Genomic DNA, 20,653 nt, shown 5'->3' on the forward strand with positions numbered 1-20,653 from the left:
ACAAATGTTTGTTTGCAGTGTTTGAATAACATTCCTGTCTCTCTACAGCCTCCTGTGTTTCTCCGCAAATCTGTGACCCAAGCATGACAATATAAAAATAACCATATAAACATATGGTTTCTACTTCGCGGATTTTCTTATTTCGCGGGTGGCTCTGGAACGCAACCCCCGCGATGGAGGAGGGATTACTGTAAAGCACTTATCCTTATCCTTTAATGGAAATAAAGAGCTTCTGAAGGTAGAGCTCTGTCATGTTCAGTTGTGGATTCGATACTGAACGGTATCTTCCAGTCTTTAGTCCTCTTCAATATCAAGCAAGGCACAAAGAAAACTTTCGAGGCCAAGGAAGAAGTGATATCCTAGACCCTTGTTTTCTAGTCTACGGGGAAACAGAGCAGAAGGATTCAGCAACTGCACCACCCTACATTTCGACCCTGTTAACCTTACCTCTGTAGAGCCCTGAAGATGCTCCCTAGGCGCATGTGTGTGACATAGTACATGCAGATTCAGAATTTATATGATCTTGATATCCATAGTGAGTGAGGGAGATGGGGAGTGGTGTTACACTATCCATTATACAGTAAGGGCAAAACAGGGACAAGATAGTAAATTGGTTTACCTCCACAGTAACTGCATTTAATGTACATAATCAAAAGTATCACAAACAACAAACAAGGTCAAAAAAGAGGAATTGGTACCATAATATATGTTTTAAGGAGAAAATAGGGACAATATAGTAGATTGGGATACCTCCAGGGTCATCCTAATTAATTCACACAATTGAAAGTGTCACAGACTACAAACGAGAACCAAAGAAGTCAGTATCATTGCAGTCTGTGATACATTATCTTTTAATAGAAACAAAGTGCTTCTGAAGGAGGAACCCAGTCCTGTTCAGTTGAAGATTTGACTGAATACCGACGTCCGGTCTTTAGTCCTCTGCAATATCAAGCAAGGCACGAAGAAAACTTCCGAGGCCAATGAGGAAGTGACATCATAGATCCTCGTCTTCTAGTCCATGGGGAAACAGAGCAGAAGGATTCACCAACCGCACCAGTATATGCTCTGATCCTGTTGTCCTTACCTTTGTAGAGCCCTCCCTAGGCACATGAGTGTGACAATGTACATGCAGAAGGGATTCCCATTGGGATTAATAAAGTATCTATCTATCTATCTATCTATCTATCTATCTATCTATCTATCTATCTATCTATCTATCTATCTATCTATCTATCTATCTATCTATCTATCTATCTATCTATTAGTTTATAAAATGGAATGGCTCAATGTCATTCAGGCAGTATAGAAGTGAAGAATCTAGTGTGCTGGGCACAACCCCTGTTACTATGAACGTTACTTGTTCACGTTGTGTATAAATTGTTTTTTCGGTGGTAATTCAGTTCCCTAGTATATCTGGAAGATGTACAGGTTAAGTTAATTGATCTGGTGTTGGATTGCACCATGCGATAAAGTAGTAAGTGGTACTGGGACTAAAATCCCATGTAATGTTATTGCAATTTATTATCTATTGCCATATATATATATATATATATATATATATATATATATATATATATATATATATATATATATATATACTGTATGCCTTTCCTGAGCATTGTTGAGACAACAGGCAGATCTTTTAGTAAGCACCACAACAGCCTGCAGCTGACAGGTGCTGTTTGAAATGCAGACTGCAGCGGAGGAAACAACTGATACAGAACTGTGACTTTGAATGATTGTTCCCCTGAGGAGGCAGTTTATCATCAAACTCTAGTTTGGGGCTCTGAGCTTGTCTGTCCCATATCACGATGATAGTGTTCATTTGCATTCATGGTGTAACGTTTATCATTGAAATCCAATCGATTACCATGGAGTTGTGATTTGAATACTATTTAGTTTGAGGACACTCTATCTTATGAACTAACTGCATTACAATTTTCTCAAATTTAACCCTTGTATTTCTTTAATTGTAATTAGCTGTAAAAGCTCAGATGGGTCCAATAATATCACACAAATGCTACAAAGGTTATTAAAGGAAAACGAGCAAAACAGTACCTACTGTATCTTGAAACTGGCAATTTGTATTGCAATATTCATTCCTCACCATGACGTTTGAATTTCTTTTGTGTTCGGTAAAGGAGTTATTATTTATGACAGCACACATCACAGCACACCTTTTAAATTTGGTGATTTTTACACATACCCTCGCATCACATCGCACCATCTCTGTCTGTGTTAAAAGGATGGCCATCTTTGAAGTGCTTCATAATATGGCAAGATGGACTAATTACTTTGAAATGCACCATATTTAAGACACGCTACATTGAACACTGCCCTTTGTTATCGCATACCTTAGCTGACTGTTAAACAGAAACACTGAGATTTTTAGCAAACTGGTAACAGGGTGTCAACTAGTGAGTGCTTCTGCCTGAAGGGATTTTTTTTTTTTCTGAATTCCCGCAAGGTAGCAGCCAAACCTGTTCCTAGCAGACAAGGTGATCCTTATACGTTTTCTAACAGAAGGTTTCTTTTGATTTTTTTTTTCTTTCAGCCGTCCAGGCTTGCTAAATGCTGGCGAACCTGGCTATCCCTGGTTGGCAGACTCTTGGCCCACTTCTAGTCTTCCGGTCAACAGTGGCTCCGGTGGTCCAAATGACCTTGGAAACTTTAGCCGTGGAGGTAAGCGATTGATTAATGACTTGTTTCTAATATGATATTAATGCCGAAGCAATAAAAATAATAGCATCGCTAAAGTTAGAATGACAGTGACACTTTGTCTCATTCTTAGTTGAAATTCATATATAGATATAATCATGAACACTTCTGAATATTTTTGATTTGGTTTCATATTATGAATAATGATAAACACGTTTCTATGCTAAAATATCCTATGCTTTATGTTTGCAGTCAAAGGTATAGCCAAGAGAAAAAAGATGGTTTTAGGCAGTGAGACGTGAAGGACAAGCATAAGTCCTGTCACAGATGCTGAAAGCTAAGCGATGGTTGTACATCATTTTCCCTTCATTGGCTCGTGGACCTTGTCTCAGCTGAAATGCACACATGCAGAATGACACATTTATTTTTCATCTGAAAACCTTGATAGTCTAAGCTTCCTCTGCATCACTGATTTGCTTCATTCCCCTATGCTTATCACAGATGTGCTGCCACCAGTGCCAGGCCAAGGGGATAAAACTGGAACCATGCTCTCAGATGGAGCCATCTACAGCAGTATCGACTTTACTACTAAAACAAGCTACAACAGCCCTGGACAGATTTCACAAGCCACCCCCTATGCTACCACACAGATCCTGCACTCAAATAGCATCCATGAACTTGCTGTTGACCTCCCTGATCCTCAGTGGAAAACGTCAATACAAACCAAGCAAGATATGACTGGACTGGGATACTCTCTGCCGGATAAGAACTCTTGCAACAACAGTAAGTGAAGCTATGCATCCTGCTAGTAAGTTTCACACATTTATGTCAAACACACATACTGTAAATGCTCCTGTTTACTAAAGTAATATTAGCCTCACCCTTTCACCTAAAAACTGCTCTTTGTGTTTGCCTGACAATGTAATGCTGCTCTCATATATTATATTATATTATATTATATTATATTATATTATATTATATTATATTATATTATATTATATTATATTATATTATATTATATTATCTGTGATGAACTGGTAGCCTGAGAGGATTGATTCCTACCTTGCACCTAAAGCTATTGGGGTAGATTCTGACCAAACATGGCCCAACATTGGATTAAGTGGCTTCAAGTATGTATGTGTATGTATGTTTGAATGTACGTATGTATTTATGCATATTATCTGTAATGGATTGACGCCCTATCAAAGGATGGTTTCTGTCTTCTCATGTCCCCTAGTGTTAGGATAGGATCTGCCATCATAATCCTGTTTGTACATTGAATAGCCCACAGTAAAAGTGGGGATGCCAGCAGGGTGACCCCATTTAATGACAAAAACACAAAAGTGTTCCGGCTCGCCACTGAGAGAAAAGTCAGCCAGTCCGGCCTTTCGTAATAATAAAAATCATACAGAGCAATGGGTATAATTTTAAATAAATTAGAATCTTCTGCTTCAGGTTGCTCAGGGGCTTCTTCCAGTCTTGGGTATATGGTCAGAATGAGATGCAGTGCTTTGGCTATGCCCCTTTTGATTGGGTCCCCACTGGGAGGAGTGGAGTCTTCTCTGGGCCCCAAAGACAGGATCAGGCACATAGGTTCTTCTCAGTATTGCAGATGGAAGAGAAAAGATGGTTAGTGACATCTTATCTTAAGGTGATCCTCAGGTGCAGATGCATGACACACTATATATATATATATATATATAGATTATATATATAGTTTTGCATCGTTGTAGAATCATACTGCAATACATCTTAGGTTGCACATTTTCCACTGGTATCTGGCACTGGTTGGCTGCAAACCTGGAACATCTGGATAACAAAGACCTTCAGAAGCAACCCTCTATAGTGTGAGATAAAAGGAGAGCTCCCCCAGCTCTTTATGCAGAAACTGTCCATTAGCAATGCAAAGCATTGTGCTTCTTAGTGACATCAGCCGAGTGCTCTCTCTATCTTTTTCTCAGTTCCCATCTTATTGCGGAGCACCTCCTCTACACTCCACCTGTCCACAATGCAATGTTGTGGAATCAGACCATGATCAACCCCAGGTTGTGCATTTTACACTCCAGTAACTGCCAGAGGTTAGTCATGAACCTGCAATGTCTGGATTACAGTGGTCCTCAGCAGCAGTTCCCTATAGCGTGAAATTTAAAATATAAAAACACTCCCCTTGCTGTTTATGCAAGGACAGCCTGTAACCAATGCAAAGTGGAGCATTTTCTGATGATGTCAGCTGAGCTCTCTCCATCAACCCCCACCTTACTGGACAGCACCACTTCTACACTTCACCCTTCCACAATGTAAATCCTGCCGACTATTCCACTATGTTCTCCTGTGAAATCATCCCAGATTGCACTCTGGTAACTGCCAGCGATCAGACCCAAACCTGCAACTTCTGGATTACAAAGGCCCTTAGAACCAGCTCCCCACATCATAATCTAAGGACAAAGATTCTACCTTTCTTTGTTCCAGGACTGCCTGTAAGAATTTACTGATGATGTCAGCTGAACTATCTCTATCACACATGGCCCACCTTATTGTTCAGCACCACCTCTACGTACAGTAGGTGTGTGTATAAGAATCTGAACGGTAGTAAGAAATGGGTCCAAAAGAAATGTATGGACACCAGCTGTGTTGCTGCCATTTAGTTCGACAAATACCCTTAAACAAAAGCACTGTGGTACAATGGTTATTGCTACTGGTCAAAGCTTTAGTAGTTTGAGTTTGAATCCTTACCCAATTACTGTTTTTGTGGAATTTGTATGTTGTATCTACTTACATGTGAATTTTCCTCCCAAATCTGGATGGTTCATGTGCCATGCAAACTGGAAGCCCCCATTTGGCTAGGTATAAATAGGTGTGAGTGTATGTACAGTTGTGCTCTGTGATGAGCAGAATGGTTTCCTGCCTTGTTCCTGATGCTACCAGAGACAGGCTTTAGCTCCCTATGATGCAGATGAAGTACAGAGAAATGTTATGTCTTTTAAACCCTGTGGATGCAAAGCAAGAACCATTCCTAGAAGGGGTGTCCCTCCACTGCAGTTTTATTTTATTTTATTAACCACATTTACAAAGAAATATGTGTTAAGTTAATTGGTGATTCCACATTGGAAAAATGATTGTGAAATGTTTGTGTGTGTGAATAGATACAGGGATGAACTGGACACTGTCCAGAGATAGATCCTGCCTGATTGCTTACAAGACCTTCTTTAATCCCCAGGGACCTTGCATTAGATTAATAGGGTCTGAGAATGTTGTATTATGTTTCTCTTAATTTCAAAAGGTTATTGTTTGTATGTTTCTTTTTATTGTGTTTCATTTTTTCCCTTTTGTTATGTTATGTTATATTGTGATATTTTAGTGTTTAGCACTACTGCTTCACGTCTGGCCAGGAACCATCTATATAAAGTTTGAGCTTTCTCCCTGTATCTGCATGTAATTTTTGTATTTTTCCCATATCCAGAATATATACAGTACATTTTAGGTTAAATGGCATCTCTAAATTGGATTCTAAATTGGCCTGGTGTGAGCAAGTGTGCATGTGTCTGCTCAGCAAAGGACTGGTACCTCACAGATGCAGCATCCTAGATCCCAAAACCCATGCCCAGTCATTGCCCGTTTTCCCTATGTCTGCATGGCTAAACCTCCTAACCTCCTGTGTGCTTGGTGTGGGGGTGTGTTTGTGTGTGTCCTGCGGTGGGTTGGCACCCTGCCCGGGATTGGTTCCTGCCTTGTGCCCTGTATTGGCTGGGATTGGCTCCAGCAGACCTCCGTGACCCTGTGTTCGGATTCAGTGGGTTGCAAAATGGATGGATGGATGGATATATATGTTTGTATATGTGTGTGCGTGTGTGTGAAAAGTAACCATTAGGGGGTGACATCAGTCTCCAAACCCAATCATGCCCAATACAATCGTGGGATTTTTAATCCACCAAACACTCTTACAATGGACACAACCAATAAACAAACAAAATCAATAAAATTCTTCCATCTCCTTCCACCTCTAGTTGAGTGTTGCCCAAATCTGACTTGTCAAGATAAGGCAGTGGGCTCCTTTTAAGCTAGACCCGGAACGGCTTCCAGTGACCGGGTATGATTTGAGGCTTTGAGAACCAGGGGAGTCCTCATGGACAGTGCCCCCTCATGAAAGCCAGGGACCCTGACAGGGCTGGAACTCTGGACTACAGTTACCATGTCTACCTGAACGTGTCTAAGCTGGGACACCTCCAATGGTTCCCTACCACCTAACTCATGGGGAAACTGCTCCTGGCCTCTGGCTTCTGATCACCCATCCTATGGTACCTTCCATCTTGGTAGGAGTTCTTGATGTTGTCCAGCCAGGATTCCCTTCTATACTCAATGGCACTCACTATACAGTATATATATATACATGTATGGTGTGGTTTGATTATATTATATAGGGGCACAGAAGCACAGTAGTTAGTGCTATTGCTTCACAGCTCTTGAGACCTACATTTGATTTCCTTTCCCTGCTACTGACTTCAGGGAGTTTGAGCATCCTCCATTCATCCACATTAATTTTCTCTGGAAAATCCAGTTTCCACCCATATCCCACATAATTAATGTTATTGACATGTACCCCATGCAAATGTCTATGCAGATGCATATGAGTGTGCCCTATGACAAAAATGGTGTTGATTGTACCCAAAGATGCTACTATAGACTACACGTCCTGCTCCTAAGTACTGGATTATGCAGATCTAATAATTAATTAACGGGTGGGAGCTTTGCTTAGGGTGTGTGTGCATGTATGCCTGTGCCCCCCAGTACCACTGGGATCCAACTTGAGCTTGGGTTCCACCTTGATTCCGATGCTTCTGTGATAGTTTTAGGCTACTCAGGACCCTTCTCAATGATGAAGCCAGTTTGGAAAATGTATGTATGCTTGGCTGAAGCATACTGTATAGATAGATAGATAGATAGATAGATAGATAGATAGATAGATAGATAGATAGATAGATAGATAGATAGATAGATAGATAGATAGATCTTTTAATGATAGCACACTTCATCAAAGTAGCAGTACGTCACATTGCCTGTTGTACATTGTAATGTCCTTATATTTTCATTCTTGTCTTCTGTCATTGACTCCTTTTTGCAGCATTTATTCTTGCAGGTTTTTGGGTGAAAGAGTTGGGTTCTGACACATGATTTTTCACAGCCTCGGCTTTCTGCTAACTGCATGCTGTGCATGTGCTTGGGCTAGGAGCGACTCACCTGATGCCACTGTGATTTTTACCCTTTAACCTGTAGCACTCCTTTTCATTCCTGACTACCGCCTGGCTGAGGGACTGTCTAATAGAATGCCACACAACCAGTCACAAGATTTCAGCACCACGAGCTCTCACAACAGCTCAGAAAGGAGTGGCAGCCTCTCAGGTTGGTTTCACAGACTGAACCCATAAAACTGTTCTTTCAGCAGCTTTTGTATGCAGCCAGCTTTATTTTTGCATGCACCATCCAACTAATAATCCTTACATCGAAACTGAAGCCAGTTTTAACCTCCAGATATTCTTTTGGCTAACCCAAAAAACATATGCTCTCAAAAAAAGAAATCTCTGGTTGGAAAGTGAATGATGACTGTGACAAATATGGAAAAGAAAAGAAGAGAACTTTAACCATCTGTACATCACAAAGCTCTGCTTTGTAAAATTTATTTGGGATGCAATTAAAGTTTCCACTTAAGTGATGTTAATGAAGGCATGTTCAGTAATCTGTCAGGAATTAACTGCAGAAGGAAAAAGATGTTATGTAGACATGGATTTCAAGCTAATTGTTTGTCTGGTTGGGATAACGTGTCTTCTTGCCCAACGAGTGCAACAAATCACTCTCTCCTTCATCTGTCTCCCTTTCTCTCTCAGTTCCCACACTGTTCATTTTCCAGAATAAATAATGTACAATAAAGGAGAGTAATATGGGGTGAATATACAATGTAAAACATGCTCCCTGCAAAACAACTCACCCACTGCCTCTAACATTCCTTCATTGGAAAGGTAGTCATATCATCCTTATGCTGTGTGTTTTTGATTCTGCTGATTAAATGTGAGAAGGGAACCTAAAAATTCCTGGAATTGTTAAGAAAAATTTATAATCCTTGCATCAATTCCTTTTTAGTCACCATCAAATACTCTCCTTGAGCCACAATGCACTTCTTCCATTCCATTTCTGGGAATGCTTCCTGTACTCTTCCTTGTTACTATGTCTAGAACCTCCTGCATTTTTTTCCAGGATTTCTTCCACAGTAGCAAATCTTCTTCCCCTCAGTCTCAGTTTTAATTTTGGCAACAAACAGAAGTCACGGAGAGTGAGATCTGACAAATACAAGGGGTGCAGAGCAGCAACCACTTTGTTTTTGATCAAAAACAGACAACACAGTGTGTGCAGGTGTGTTATCCTGGCTCTAAATCCAGTTTTGGGTGTGACGCTTCTCCAGACATTTTGTTCCTCACGCCTCTCTGTAGACTGCTCTGCTCTTCAATGTAATGCCCCTGATTAAACGTTCTGTCCATAGGGAAGAAATGTTTATGATCAAGTTGATCATAATTGACTTTTGAAAATTTGCCCTTGCAACTTGGAAATAAAATTGCCCCAGTCACGTGCGTGATTGTACAATAAACACCAAAAATATGCCCTCGATCAGCTCAGCATGAGGCCACTCAACTAACTGAATAATCAGAAAGTAGCCATATGATACCTAGTGGTATGATCGATAACTACACCCTATTCCCACACTATTGACCGATTCCTGGAATATTTGGGTCCCTCCTCGTGTTTGTATGGCGTGAAATGAATAGCCTCGACACACACAAAATGGTTTGGGGCAGCCACCCATATATTGTCCCTGGCTGCAATTGGGATTTGAAATAGCACTCATGTGCAGTGGTTGGAGTCCAAGCAATAACTGATTTAATGTTCAGAAAATGTCAGCTTTAAAGGCCATGACCAGAAGTGACACTGCAGAACCGGAAGTTTCTGGGTACCACATCAAGGTTGAATCAGGCAGGTTTTCCTGTGTTTGGTCTGTAGGGACAACAGGTTTAGTGTACCCTGCCAACCTAACCTTTACTTAGTCCATACAGCTTCCTCCTACTCACAAGTGTGTGACAATGGTAATGGTGCAAGTGACTCCACTGCCCATGCAAATTCAGGGATCTTCTTTCTTTTTGAAGCCCATAGTATTTCATAGAACTCAAGAATCTTTGTCATCATCATTTGTAGCAGCAAAATAAGCTAGGTTGACCAGACCTCCATAGCATCTCCCAGCCATTCTTGGATAAGGCCCTGGCTCTACCCGTACACTCGAGACATATAAAATATCCTTCCAACTTGTCTTGGGTCTACTCATTAGTCTTCTCCTAGACTATACACCTCAAGAATCTTTATCATCATTTATAGAAGTATGCTGGGTTGATCAAGTCATAGCATCTCCCAACCATTCTTGGAGAAGACTCAGGCTTTACCAGTACACTTGAGACATATAAAGTCCTTCTCCTAGAAGGTTTTTCCTAGGTCATCTACCATGGGATCCTCAGAGGGATATTCTAACCATAGGTCCAAACCACTTGAATTGGGTCCTCTTAATCTAGAAAAGGAGTCTTTCTATACCAAGGTCTTCGTGTATTGCTCAGCTGTCACAGAGTGTGTGAGACCAGCAACCCTGTACAGAAACATCATCGTGTTATTCTTACAGCCACTATCTGTAACTTAAAGATAGGCATGTAGAGTTACACTCATTAGTTCAATCCTCCTAAATTAAGCCAAATCTGTGTCTATTATTAAAAGTAATATGGTTTGGGTTCTTTATAGACATTCCGATCATCATGATCAGGCTTGTAAATTGATTTATATTTTAATATTTACTTTTTGTTTCCATGTATTTTGACCAGTGTTAAATATAATTCATGTTCTCCCACAGTGGTGTTTTGTTTTCCTTATGGGCGCCGGTATTCTGGAATAGTTTAATTGTCGACTGTTGCTAGACTTGATGACTGGCAGTGTGTGAAGCGTGACGTTATTATCACAACAGCATAAAGTTTAGCATCTCCTGCTTCTTGGTCATCTGAGATTTGGATTCCTGAATAAATAACCTTTAGCATTTTCCTTTTTGTTAGTTTGTGAGTTGCTGGCTAGAAGTTTTTCTGCCCTCAGACCACAAATTACATCTCACTTTTTTCTTTTTTTTTTCCACCTTTGGTTATGTGTTCCCTTTTTAGCTTATGATGATCTTTTTTATTATTTAATATTAGGCTTCCCATTTATGACCCCTGCTTTAATTTTGATCTCTCTGTGTCATCTCCTGATTTCATTCTCTCTCTCAAAACTGCTGCCACCCTGCGCCAACAGTACACCACCCTTGCCATGTAGATTTCACACCCTTGCTGGATGAAGGTAAGGTTACTGCAAACCCAAGTCCTTCTTCTGCTTTCAAGTTCCTATTTCTCACAGACGTTTTCTTAGGCTTCTGCTGCCTTCTTGGTCTGCCTGGGCATTCCTTATAAAAAATGCTTTGCTGAGTTTTAGCTTAATTTCAACCTAATTTACTCTTTATCTCCTTCATTTGTCAATGAATTGGCTAATTGTGACCTTAAAAAGATAACACCGTGGTGAACTGCTGCCTTGCAATTCTCTAGGTCCATGTTCTGTTTTGGACCCAGCCAATGTCTGCAAACAGTTTTGCATGCTTTCCAAACTTCTATGTGAGTTTTCTTGATATATTCCAGTTTGCAAAATGCTTGATTGTCTTCTCTACATTGGTCCCTGTGCGAATGCGTGCAGGTGTGTGCATGACAGTGCCATGCAACACGTTGACACCTTATCTATGGCTGATCCCTGCCCTGTGTACTGTCCTGTAGACTGGCTAAAGCACCTTCCAACCTGATAAGGAAATTAACAAAATAGCAGATACAGTGCTTGTAAAAAGTATTCACCCATCTTTGACGTGTTTAGATTTTCTTATTGTACAGCATTGAATCACAGTGGATTTAATTTGGAGTTTTTGATACTGATTAACAAAAAAAACTTTGTAATGTCAATGTGCAAATATAAAAAAGTAAATAACTGACTGGTCTTTTTAAAGGCACTGTGCAATTTGTAGATGCGAGGTATGATTCCGATTGTAATATAAGCGGCATTGTAGCATAGTTTTGGCTTACAGACTGTTATGAAAGTCTGTTAGAGTAAACAAGCACCAATTGATCGACTGCTTGTTTGATTAAAATTTTATTTGCTGTGTCCTTTAATTGGTCAATTTATTACCTGATTAAAACTGAATTGGCCTGAACTTTAACCTGGGGAATCTCACCCAAAAATATTGTGTTTCACAACGCTAGTGCAGTTATGTGAATTAACCATGTATTTGCTAGAACAAGTACTGCTTTTATTTTATTATTCATAAATTAGTGTATACATCCTAAACGAAAGTTACATAGCAGAATTACAAGTTGAACAACAGTGTTCCAGATTTATTAACACTAGAATCCCTGTAGCCTACGAAAAAACTTGTAATCCTGGGCGCCACCTTAAATTCCTTCACACCTCTCCTCATCGGTGTATTTAGTTTTGCAAATGTGTCGATCAGCATAAGCAGCAAGTAGCCTGCTATCCCATCAAACCCGAAGGAGCTGAAATCAGTCACAAAATTCTCAGCTCAGAGCTCAAGTGTGTTTATCTGGGTATGAGGTGCCTGCAGTTGTATAGGGTAAATAATATATAGTTATTTGGAATACATGCATTATATGAATTAACCATGAGTATTCAGTGTCCACAACGATCTGGGTAAATGTAGGATGACAGGAAATGGGAGGCAAGAAATGCTTAAACATACCTAAAACAGAAACTTTTTCCATGTTATACTAATAATGATGTGAAGTGTATAATGTGTGAAGACTTTAGTACAAATATCAGATAAACACGTGCACTTTTTTTCAAGAATATAACCAAAGAAAAAAAATCACTCGATTTACATGCTGCTGTCAATGAGTTAAAAACCCAAGCTCAAATGTCAATCGACAGAAAGTTGATATGTATTCTTGGATGGTGCAGAGGTAAGAGCTGCTGCCTTATAGCCAAGAGGCTCCGGGTTTGAGTCTGGGCGCTCCACATGTTGACTAGTGAGTTTCTGTTATTATTACTATAATATAATAAAAACATATTTACTTTGAGTCTGTAACACCCAGTGTAAATTTTAGCTACTTGCAAAAGTTAGCGCTTTTTTTATTATTCAGTGTATGTGGTACAATGAACTTGCCTCTTAATCTCTGAGGTGATGGCATTTATCTCCATTCTTTTCACAAGAGCAGTGATAAGAGCAGTTTGTACTGTGGTTGATTCTGCTCAGAACTATTTGTTTCCCCCACAATCAAAGATACGATGTCCCATGGCCGCTATCAGACTATCATGTGGCATTTGACTGGTGCATGGGAAAAGTGCTATATAAATAAAATTAATTATTATAATGCATTTCATTACACTGCCTTTTATTATAGTGTCAGACAATACGATTGTAAATAAAAATAAATAATAAGGAGAATGGACGACCAATGCTACTCCTCTACTGACCTCACAATGCACATAGCATACCACACATTTTAACAAAAGGAATCAATACTATATATGTGAGTTGCAACAATGAAAATTAAAAAAGGCACAATACACAACAAATACCCACTGATTGATGCTCTCCCCTTTACTTAACACATATGAACTGATTTCACAAAGTACAGCATTCCATCAAAAAACAAACACATCTTACGGTGTAAATCGAATAGGAAAAAGTCCAGTATGTCCATAGATATTGCAGAGTCATTTGAAAAGCGTTTGACTGGAAAAATGGAGAAGTCTAGGCAGTGTGATGGTATCCCTCCAAATTATAAAGAATTGAAAACAGTTTGCTCTACCGGTAGAGATCATGCAGGTTAGCTTCTTTCCAAAAGATCCAAATAATCCTGAAAAACTGCACCGTAGCCGTTTTAAGGTATGCTGTCTTCCTCTTCTTCTTTATCCATCCTGCTGTAAGTCTGCTTTTCCAAAAACATTGTAGACACAAACGGAAGTGAAAAATAGACTCCCCCCCCCTTACTGGCAAAGTATGTTTCAATTGGTCCTTTCCCTGTCATAATTCTTATTACTTGCTCCTTCTCTGTGACTCAATCAGGCGATGATTCTGTACTCAACAAAAGAAAACAATGAGGGTAGACAAACAAGGGTTACAGGCTACAGTTAAGTTCAGGCAAATTACTCAAAGTTGTCGTTGCAAAAGCCACACTATTCAAAGCAATCACTTACAGAATAGCTATATTTATAATTCATAATTCTACATTTATAATTCTGCTTTTAGTACTAGGATGTTGTACCGTGTTAGCCATTATGAATGTAGTGAGAAGTCAAGCAAAATGACACCTTTTATTGGCTAACGAAAAAGATGATAATATGCAAGCTTTCGAGGCAACTCAGGCCCCTTCGTCAGGCAAGATGTAATTCTGCATGTATAATTCTGCCAGGAGGCTAATAATTAACTAAATTTTTTAAAAAAGAAACTTGAAACTTTTACTTTGTTTTGTTTAGAAGAAACCAAACTTTGAAAAGCTAAAATGTTAACTTAAGTGCTGCAGATTTTGCTTGTGGTAACATTCAAGTGTTAAAACTAGAGAATCTTAAAATACAACGTGTGAATTCTTTAATAAACCTGTAATTAAAGAAGTGATCCTTGTTCTCTAACAGCTCATCTAAAATGAGACTATTTTCAACATTACTGCTAATTTACTCATCACGGAATTGGGGCTTTGATTTTATATTACACAAAACAATGAGCTAATCTTTATTTTCTGCATGAATTTCATACAAACAGGATTTTACTTAAGAAAACGATGTTAATAGAATTGCTTCAATCTCGGGAGGCGTTAGAAAGTCAATTCTGCCACCACCTCACGATATACACCCTTCTGCCTTTAGTGGGTCTTTGGCGGATGAAGTTAACAATGTTAATTTTTATGATGCTGGATTACTGCTCAGCTGTATCAATATGGAATCTTTGGAATAACAGCACGTGGATAAGGACGATTCAACCAAAGCCAAAACCCTTTTTTGAGTGTCACAAGTGCCAGGATTGTATTGAGAATTCAAACCAGTTATTATATTAACTATCCACTCTGTGCATGTCTCACTGCCATCCATTTTACAAACCGTACTGACTTGCCTGTTTCTTATAGTGGGTGCAAAAGACTTTGGAAATCAGCACACGTTTTTAATAAATTAGTTCAATACGTCAATGTTAGTCATAATTCTGTTGTTATTAAAATGAATGTAATTAATGCCTGACAAGTGTTGTTGGGAAGGGGATGCTTCAGAGGTTTAAGCCCCTGATCTGTTGCGCCAAGCCCTTGATCATTTTTGGCCACTGTATACGTATTTTATGGTCCCTGATCTTGTTGTCCATCATATATGACACGTCAGCGTGCTGCAATCTGCGCATGCTCCCAACCTCTACTCTACTCTCTCTATGAAATATCAACTGATACATGCTGTTAGTTTGTTATTTGAATGTATGTAAGGTTGTGCACAAAACTCCATAGGAAACATTCATCTCATTGTTGATTTTATTTATGTTTAAGAATGCACATGAAACCCTAAGGTTTGATTTTTAATGCACAGACAATCATGGAGGTTGCTCACTTCCTGATGTCTGCAAATCCTCGAAACACCCCTTTGTCTGACCTTCAACTTCTGCTGTATCATTCATTTCAGCATAGCAGAGACGCAATTTCATTATGAGAGAAGACTTATGTGAATTATGTGGTAGGCATGAACTGGCATGAGTATGTGTCTTTAAAAACTGTTGATGGTAAAAATATTCTGGCTCTAAATATGAAGAAACTACAGGGTGAAGTTCCTTCTCCTTGTCTTGCAGGAAGTGAACAGACTGAGGACCTTCCTGTTTTAATGAGGTTTTTGGTTCAGTTTACCTGAAGGACGTTTGCTGTTGTGAAATGATTAGACTCGACACACTCAAAAAGGTTTGGGGCAGCCACCCGTATAACTTCACTGGCTGCAGAAAGGGTCTGAAAAGAGCACTGATGTGCATGGATTGGAGTCCATAACTGAACTGAAGATGGTTGGAAAAGATGGCGGTTTTAAATGTCCAGACAGGAAGTGACATAGTGAACCCGGAACTGACGTCCTTCTGGGCGCTGGAACTGGAAGTGATGTCTTCAGACTTGGATCAGACAGGTTTTCCTGTTTTTTGTCTGCAGACACAATAGAAGAAAGGTTATCGCACCCACCCACCCACCCCCTGAATATTACTCTTACTTGGTCCATACAGCTCCGTCCTATTCGCACGTGTGTAACACTGTTCTTCTCCTGTGTTGCCCTCATTGGCCAGTCTCTGTGTATCTTGCTCTTCCAGTGACCTTCCTGGGCGTTGCTTTGCGGCTTCTGATCTTTCACTGGGAAAAGAGAATAAGACACTTTTCGATATGAGGAGTTACCTGCCTGTCCCAGTGAGGACATAACGAGAAGGGGTAGGAACAAAATATTGTAATATCTAAACAGCAAATGGCCACTAAACAGACTAGAGTATATTTAAATGGAGAGTTCTCTGGTAAACCAATCACATCCAAATATTTCATTTATACATTAAAATTTGTATACAGTATATTTTTAAATTGGAGAAAATTCTCATCGTTGTAAAACTGATTAAAAATACAAAAAAAGCCTTATATATGTTTTTATTAATAAATTCCATTATCTTTATGGACATATTTATTTATTTCCGTCAGAGAGCAATGGGGCCATTGTAACCTATAGGAAGTTGTAAGCAAGTAAAGACAGCATAAAAGTGTCAGCATAAATCAAATAAAAGATCTACCTTATGAGTGTAATGGCTTGATATGTATTGGATTAGAAACCAGTTAAAGCAGTGCCTTGTAACAAGATTACACAAGGCCTCTGTGTCCTATAAATGACATTGCAATTCTCTGCACACAAGTTTTATTGTAGCTGGTAACCATTAAAAGTAAAATAGGAAATGATCTCATTGATTCAGCTAGTGAAGTGCTTCACTATTTAAGTTTGTCTCAAAGCATGTGTCATCTTTGAACAAGCTCTTCAAAACATACAGTAAATGAACTTTTCCAGTTGCAAGTACTTTCCTTCTTAAGTAAATTTTGGATGTCAACCAAAGTGGGTGACTTAAACATTTTGTTTCGAATTAAGGGACCTCATGTTTAGGCAGCTTTTGAAATGTCTGTGAGAAGGAACGTGTGCAAAGATTTTCTTTTTAATTTAAATCCATTTATTGAACATATTTTTGATAATGATCATTATTGCTAACGTCATTATCCATCCGTCCATTTTTCAACCAGCTTACCCTAATTAAAGGTTATAGGGAACTAGAAGCAGCATTGGGGAGAGGCAGGAAAGCCAATCCTGTGAAATGCCAGTCCACCATAGGGCATGTTGTTATTACTAGAAAATAATACTGTTTTATTCAATCTATTTTATTTATTTAAAGAGCTTCTGTCAAAAGCCAAATTTCCTTTGGGGGCAAACAAAAAGTGCATTTCTTTGCTTGCTTATTCTTTTTTTTTTTTACCATATTGTTTGAGCCATCATTACAACGCAGCATATTTTTATAGTAAATGATACACCCTGTAACATCATGGCAGCTGTTAGCTAAGTGCCACACACAGACATGCTCATAGAAATGTTAGCTCCTGTAGCAAAGCCTCCAAGCGCCAGCCCTCCTGAAGGAAGAACCAAGCTGTCTGGCCATATCACATCACAGCATGGTGTCCTGTAAAGCATGACCTACTGCACACAGTCAGAGTGGAATACAGATTATGGTGAGCCAACAGAGAAACAGGTATAGCGAACAGTAAAATAAATGTTATCTACAAGTTCAGAGTCCAAAAAAACAGTAATCAAGAAGGCAGGCAGGAGGTCAGTGCAAAGGCAAACAATTACAGACAAAGGTATCCAAAAATCAGAAAACAAAATATAAAAGAAACAAATAAAAAACAAAAAAGCTGTGGAGTTTTTACAGCAGCAAAATGGTTGTGAGATCTCCAAAAGAAGCTATTAAAGCAGGCCAAGATGTTCACTGGTCTACCCAGTAGAACCTCACCTAAACTCAGCTAGGCCCCAAATAGTACCTGCTGGCTTTAGCCAGAACAGGCCCCAAAAAAACGAGGAGCTGACAAAATAACACAAAATGTATCATGGGTAATATCATGCCTTTTTATCTGGTGCTTCTTCTTTCATTTCAGTTATTGCCACTAAGAAGGCTAACAGAATGTTAGGTTATATAGAGCCTTGATGTGTGGAGTACAAGTCACAGGAGGTTCTGCTCAAGCTTTATAACACACCAGTGAGGCCTTATCTGGAGTGCTGTATGCAGTTTTGGTATCCAAGCTACAAAAAAAGGACATAACAGCACTAGAAAAAGTCCAGAGAAGAGCAACTCGGCTGATTCAGGGCGACAGGGGATGAGTTATGAGGAAAGATTAAAAGAGCTGAGCCTTTACAGTTTAAGAAAAAGAAGATTAAGAGGAGACATTAGAAGGACCTTTCTGCTTGTTTTCTTGACTTCGATTCTTGTCTGTCATTAGGATTTTGGTAGTTAATTTTTATTTGTTTTTCTTTCATACTTTATGTGCTTCTTCTGGTTAGCTCAGTAACAACAACAACAGCATTTATTTATATAGCACATTTTCATACAAATAATGTAGCTCAAAGTGCTTTACATGATGAAGAAAGAGAAAAAAAAAGGCAAAATAAGAATTAAAATATGAGAACACTGATTAACAAAGAATAAAAGTAAGGAGTGATGGCCACGGAGGACAGAAAAAACAAAAAAACTCCAGACGGCTGGAGAAAAAAATAAAATCTGCAGGGGCTGCAGGCCACGAGACCACCAAGCCCCCTCTGGGCATTCTACCTACCATAAATGACCTCAATCAGTCCTCATGGTATTCGGGGTTCTCATGGAAGGACTTGATGATGATGGTCATGTGGAATTCTGGTCTTTAATCCATTAATGTAGGGACATCACGGTGCTTTGATTAGGTGGTGGTGCAGATCACCACCACAGAAAACCGGAAAAAGAACAAAAGAGAAAGTAGAGGTTAGTACGGATTTTGGAGCCACCATGAATAATAATGATTATTAATTTAATATACAGAGCATCAGGATTAAACTTAAATGAAGCTATGAGAAAGCCATGTTAAAGTAATTTGTTTTTAGCAGTGTTTTAAAGTGCTCCACTGTATTAGCCTGGCGAATTCTTATTGGCAAGCTATTCCAGATTTTAGGTGCATAACAGCAGCACTTCTTTTAAGTTTAGCTTTGGAATTCTAAGCAGACACTCATTTGAAGATCTAAGGTTACCATCTGAAGTGCATGGTGTAAGACATTCCGAAATATAAGATGGAGATGGAGATTATTTAAGGCTTTTTTAAACCATAAGCAGTATTTTAAAGTCAATTCTAAATGACATGGGTAACCAATGTAGTGACATCAAAACTGGAGAGATGTGCTCGGATTTTCTTTTCCTAGTTAAGATTCTAGAAGCTGCATTCTGCACTCGTTGCAATCAATTGATGTCTTTTTTGGGTAGTCCTAAGAGGAGAGCATTACAGTAATCTAGCCGACTGAAAACAAAAGAGTGAACTAATTTCTCAGCACTTTCAATGATATAAGAGGTCTAACATTTGTTATATTTCTTAAGTGAAAAATTGCTGTCCTAGTGATCTGATTAATATGTGATTTAAAATTCAGGTCACAGTCAACAGTAACCCTTAAATTCTTTACCTCCTTCTTGACTTTTAATCCTAATGCATCAAGTTTATTTCTAATAACCTCATTATATCCATTATAGTCAATCACTAAAATTTCAGTTTTCTCTTTATTTAGTTTAAGAAAATTACTACTCATCCATTCAGAAACACAAGTAAGACATTGTGTCAGTGAATCAACAGAGTCAGGGTCATCAGGTGCTATTGATAAGTACAGTTGTGTGCATAGCTGTGGGAGTAAACATTCACCAGACTCTGAAGTGTCAGTTATAAAATTTGCCCCAAAAGAAAGAAAATGTCTGACTTGGCTAAAGATGAAAAGATCAGTCCCAGTTAGGCATTATACAGTACAATTGTAATTCTTTTCATATGAATGGGCCCCAAGAGGGTTTCTTCCACTCTTCTGCTGAATAATTTATTGGCTGAAAGTTCACAATGCTAGTGTGTCATGTGTCATGTGCGGCATTGATCACAATGGCACTCAATTTTGTCATCATTCTCTCCTCCACTACTACCTCCAGCAGGTCCAGAGGGCTTCCCATAACTAAGCATGCATTCTTAATCAACTTGCTGTTTTGGTGAGCTTCTCTTGGGGGAATCTTCGTAGCACACCAGATCAAAGAAAATCATGATGAATGTACATTTTACAGAAAAACATAAAGCATATGTTCCTCTAAGTTATACTGAAGACACGTCTCTTATGTTTATGAAAGTAAAAAAAATGGACAGTACAATGACAAACATATCCAGATTAAGAAAAGCTGAGATCTTGTGGCTGCTGAACTAGAAACAACAAATATTCATTACAAATTTAAGGTCAGGTCAGGTCGGGGAGCATGCACTGGTGCATGTTGCCACACCCACTACACGACGAAACAGCTCAGGAACCTGGTTGGCAACCCCCCCATGGCAGACACGAGGTCCAGTCCCACCCTTTGGAAATGACCTTCTATCTGCCGCAGCCAGGTGTTACATGGGCATCCCCTTGGCCTGGTCTAGCCACTTGGGTCCTCAACAATGAGAATCCTGCGAACTGGATCACCCTCGGGGGGAATTGCGCCACATGTACAGTAACTGATACTCCCTCACAATGCAGGTAATGTGCCTCATTTGGGACTCCATGAGCGACCGCTCATTCGACACAAAGTCAAACCAGCAGTTTCGAAGAAAGAGTCTAATGCCTTCGT

At 39.2% G+C, this 20,653-nt stretch overlaps 1 protein-coding gene across 5 annotated transcripts in view; it reads left to right on the top strand.

Moving 5' to 3' along the window:
* Window positions 1-20,653, top strand: part of robo2 (roundabout, axon guidance receptor, homolog 2 (Drosophila)) — an 837,757-nt gene that overhangs the window by 725,305 nt on the left and 91,799 nt on the right. For 4 of the 5 annotated variants that reach the window (XM_051926308.1, XM_051926309.1, XM_051926310.1 and 1 more), the window contains 3 exons: window positions 2,555-2,682; window positions 3,160-3,441; window positions 7,930-8,055. In XM_051926308.1, the coding sequence (XP_051782268.1) occupies window positions 2,555-2,682; window positions 3,160-3,441; window positions 7,930-8,055 (536 nt within the window). The remainder of the gene's footprint in view (window positions 1-2,554; window positions 2,683-3,159; window positions 3,442-7,929; window positions 8,056-20,653) is intronic. The other variant, XM_051926311.1, reaches the window with a different exon arrangement.

Source organism: Erpetoichthys calabaricus, chromosome 4 (assembly GCF_900747795.2).
Source record: "Erpetoichthys calabaricus chromosome 4, fErpCal1.3, whole genome shotgun sequence".
NCBI lineage: Eukaryota > Metazoa > Chordata > Cladistia > Polypteriformes > Polypteridae > Erpetoichthys > Erpetoichthys calabaricus.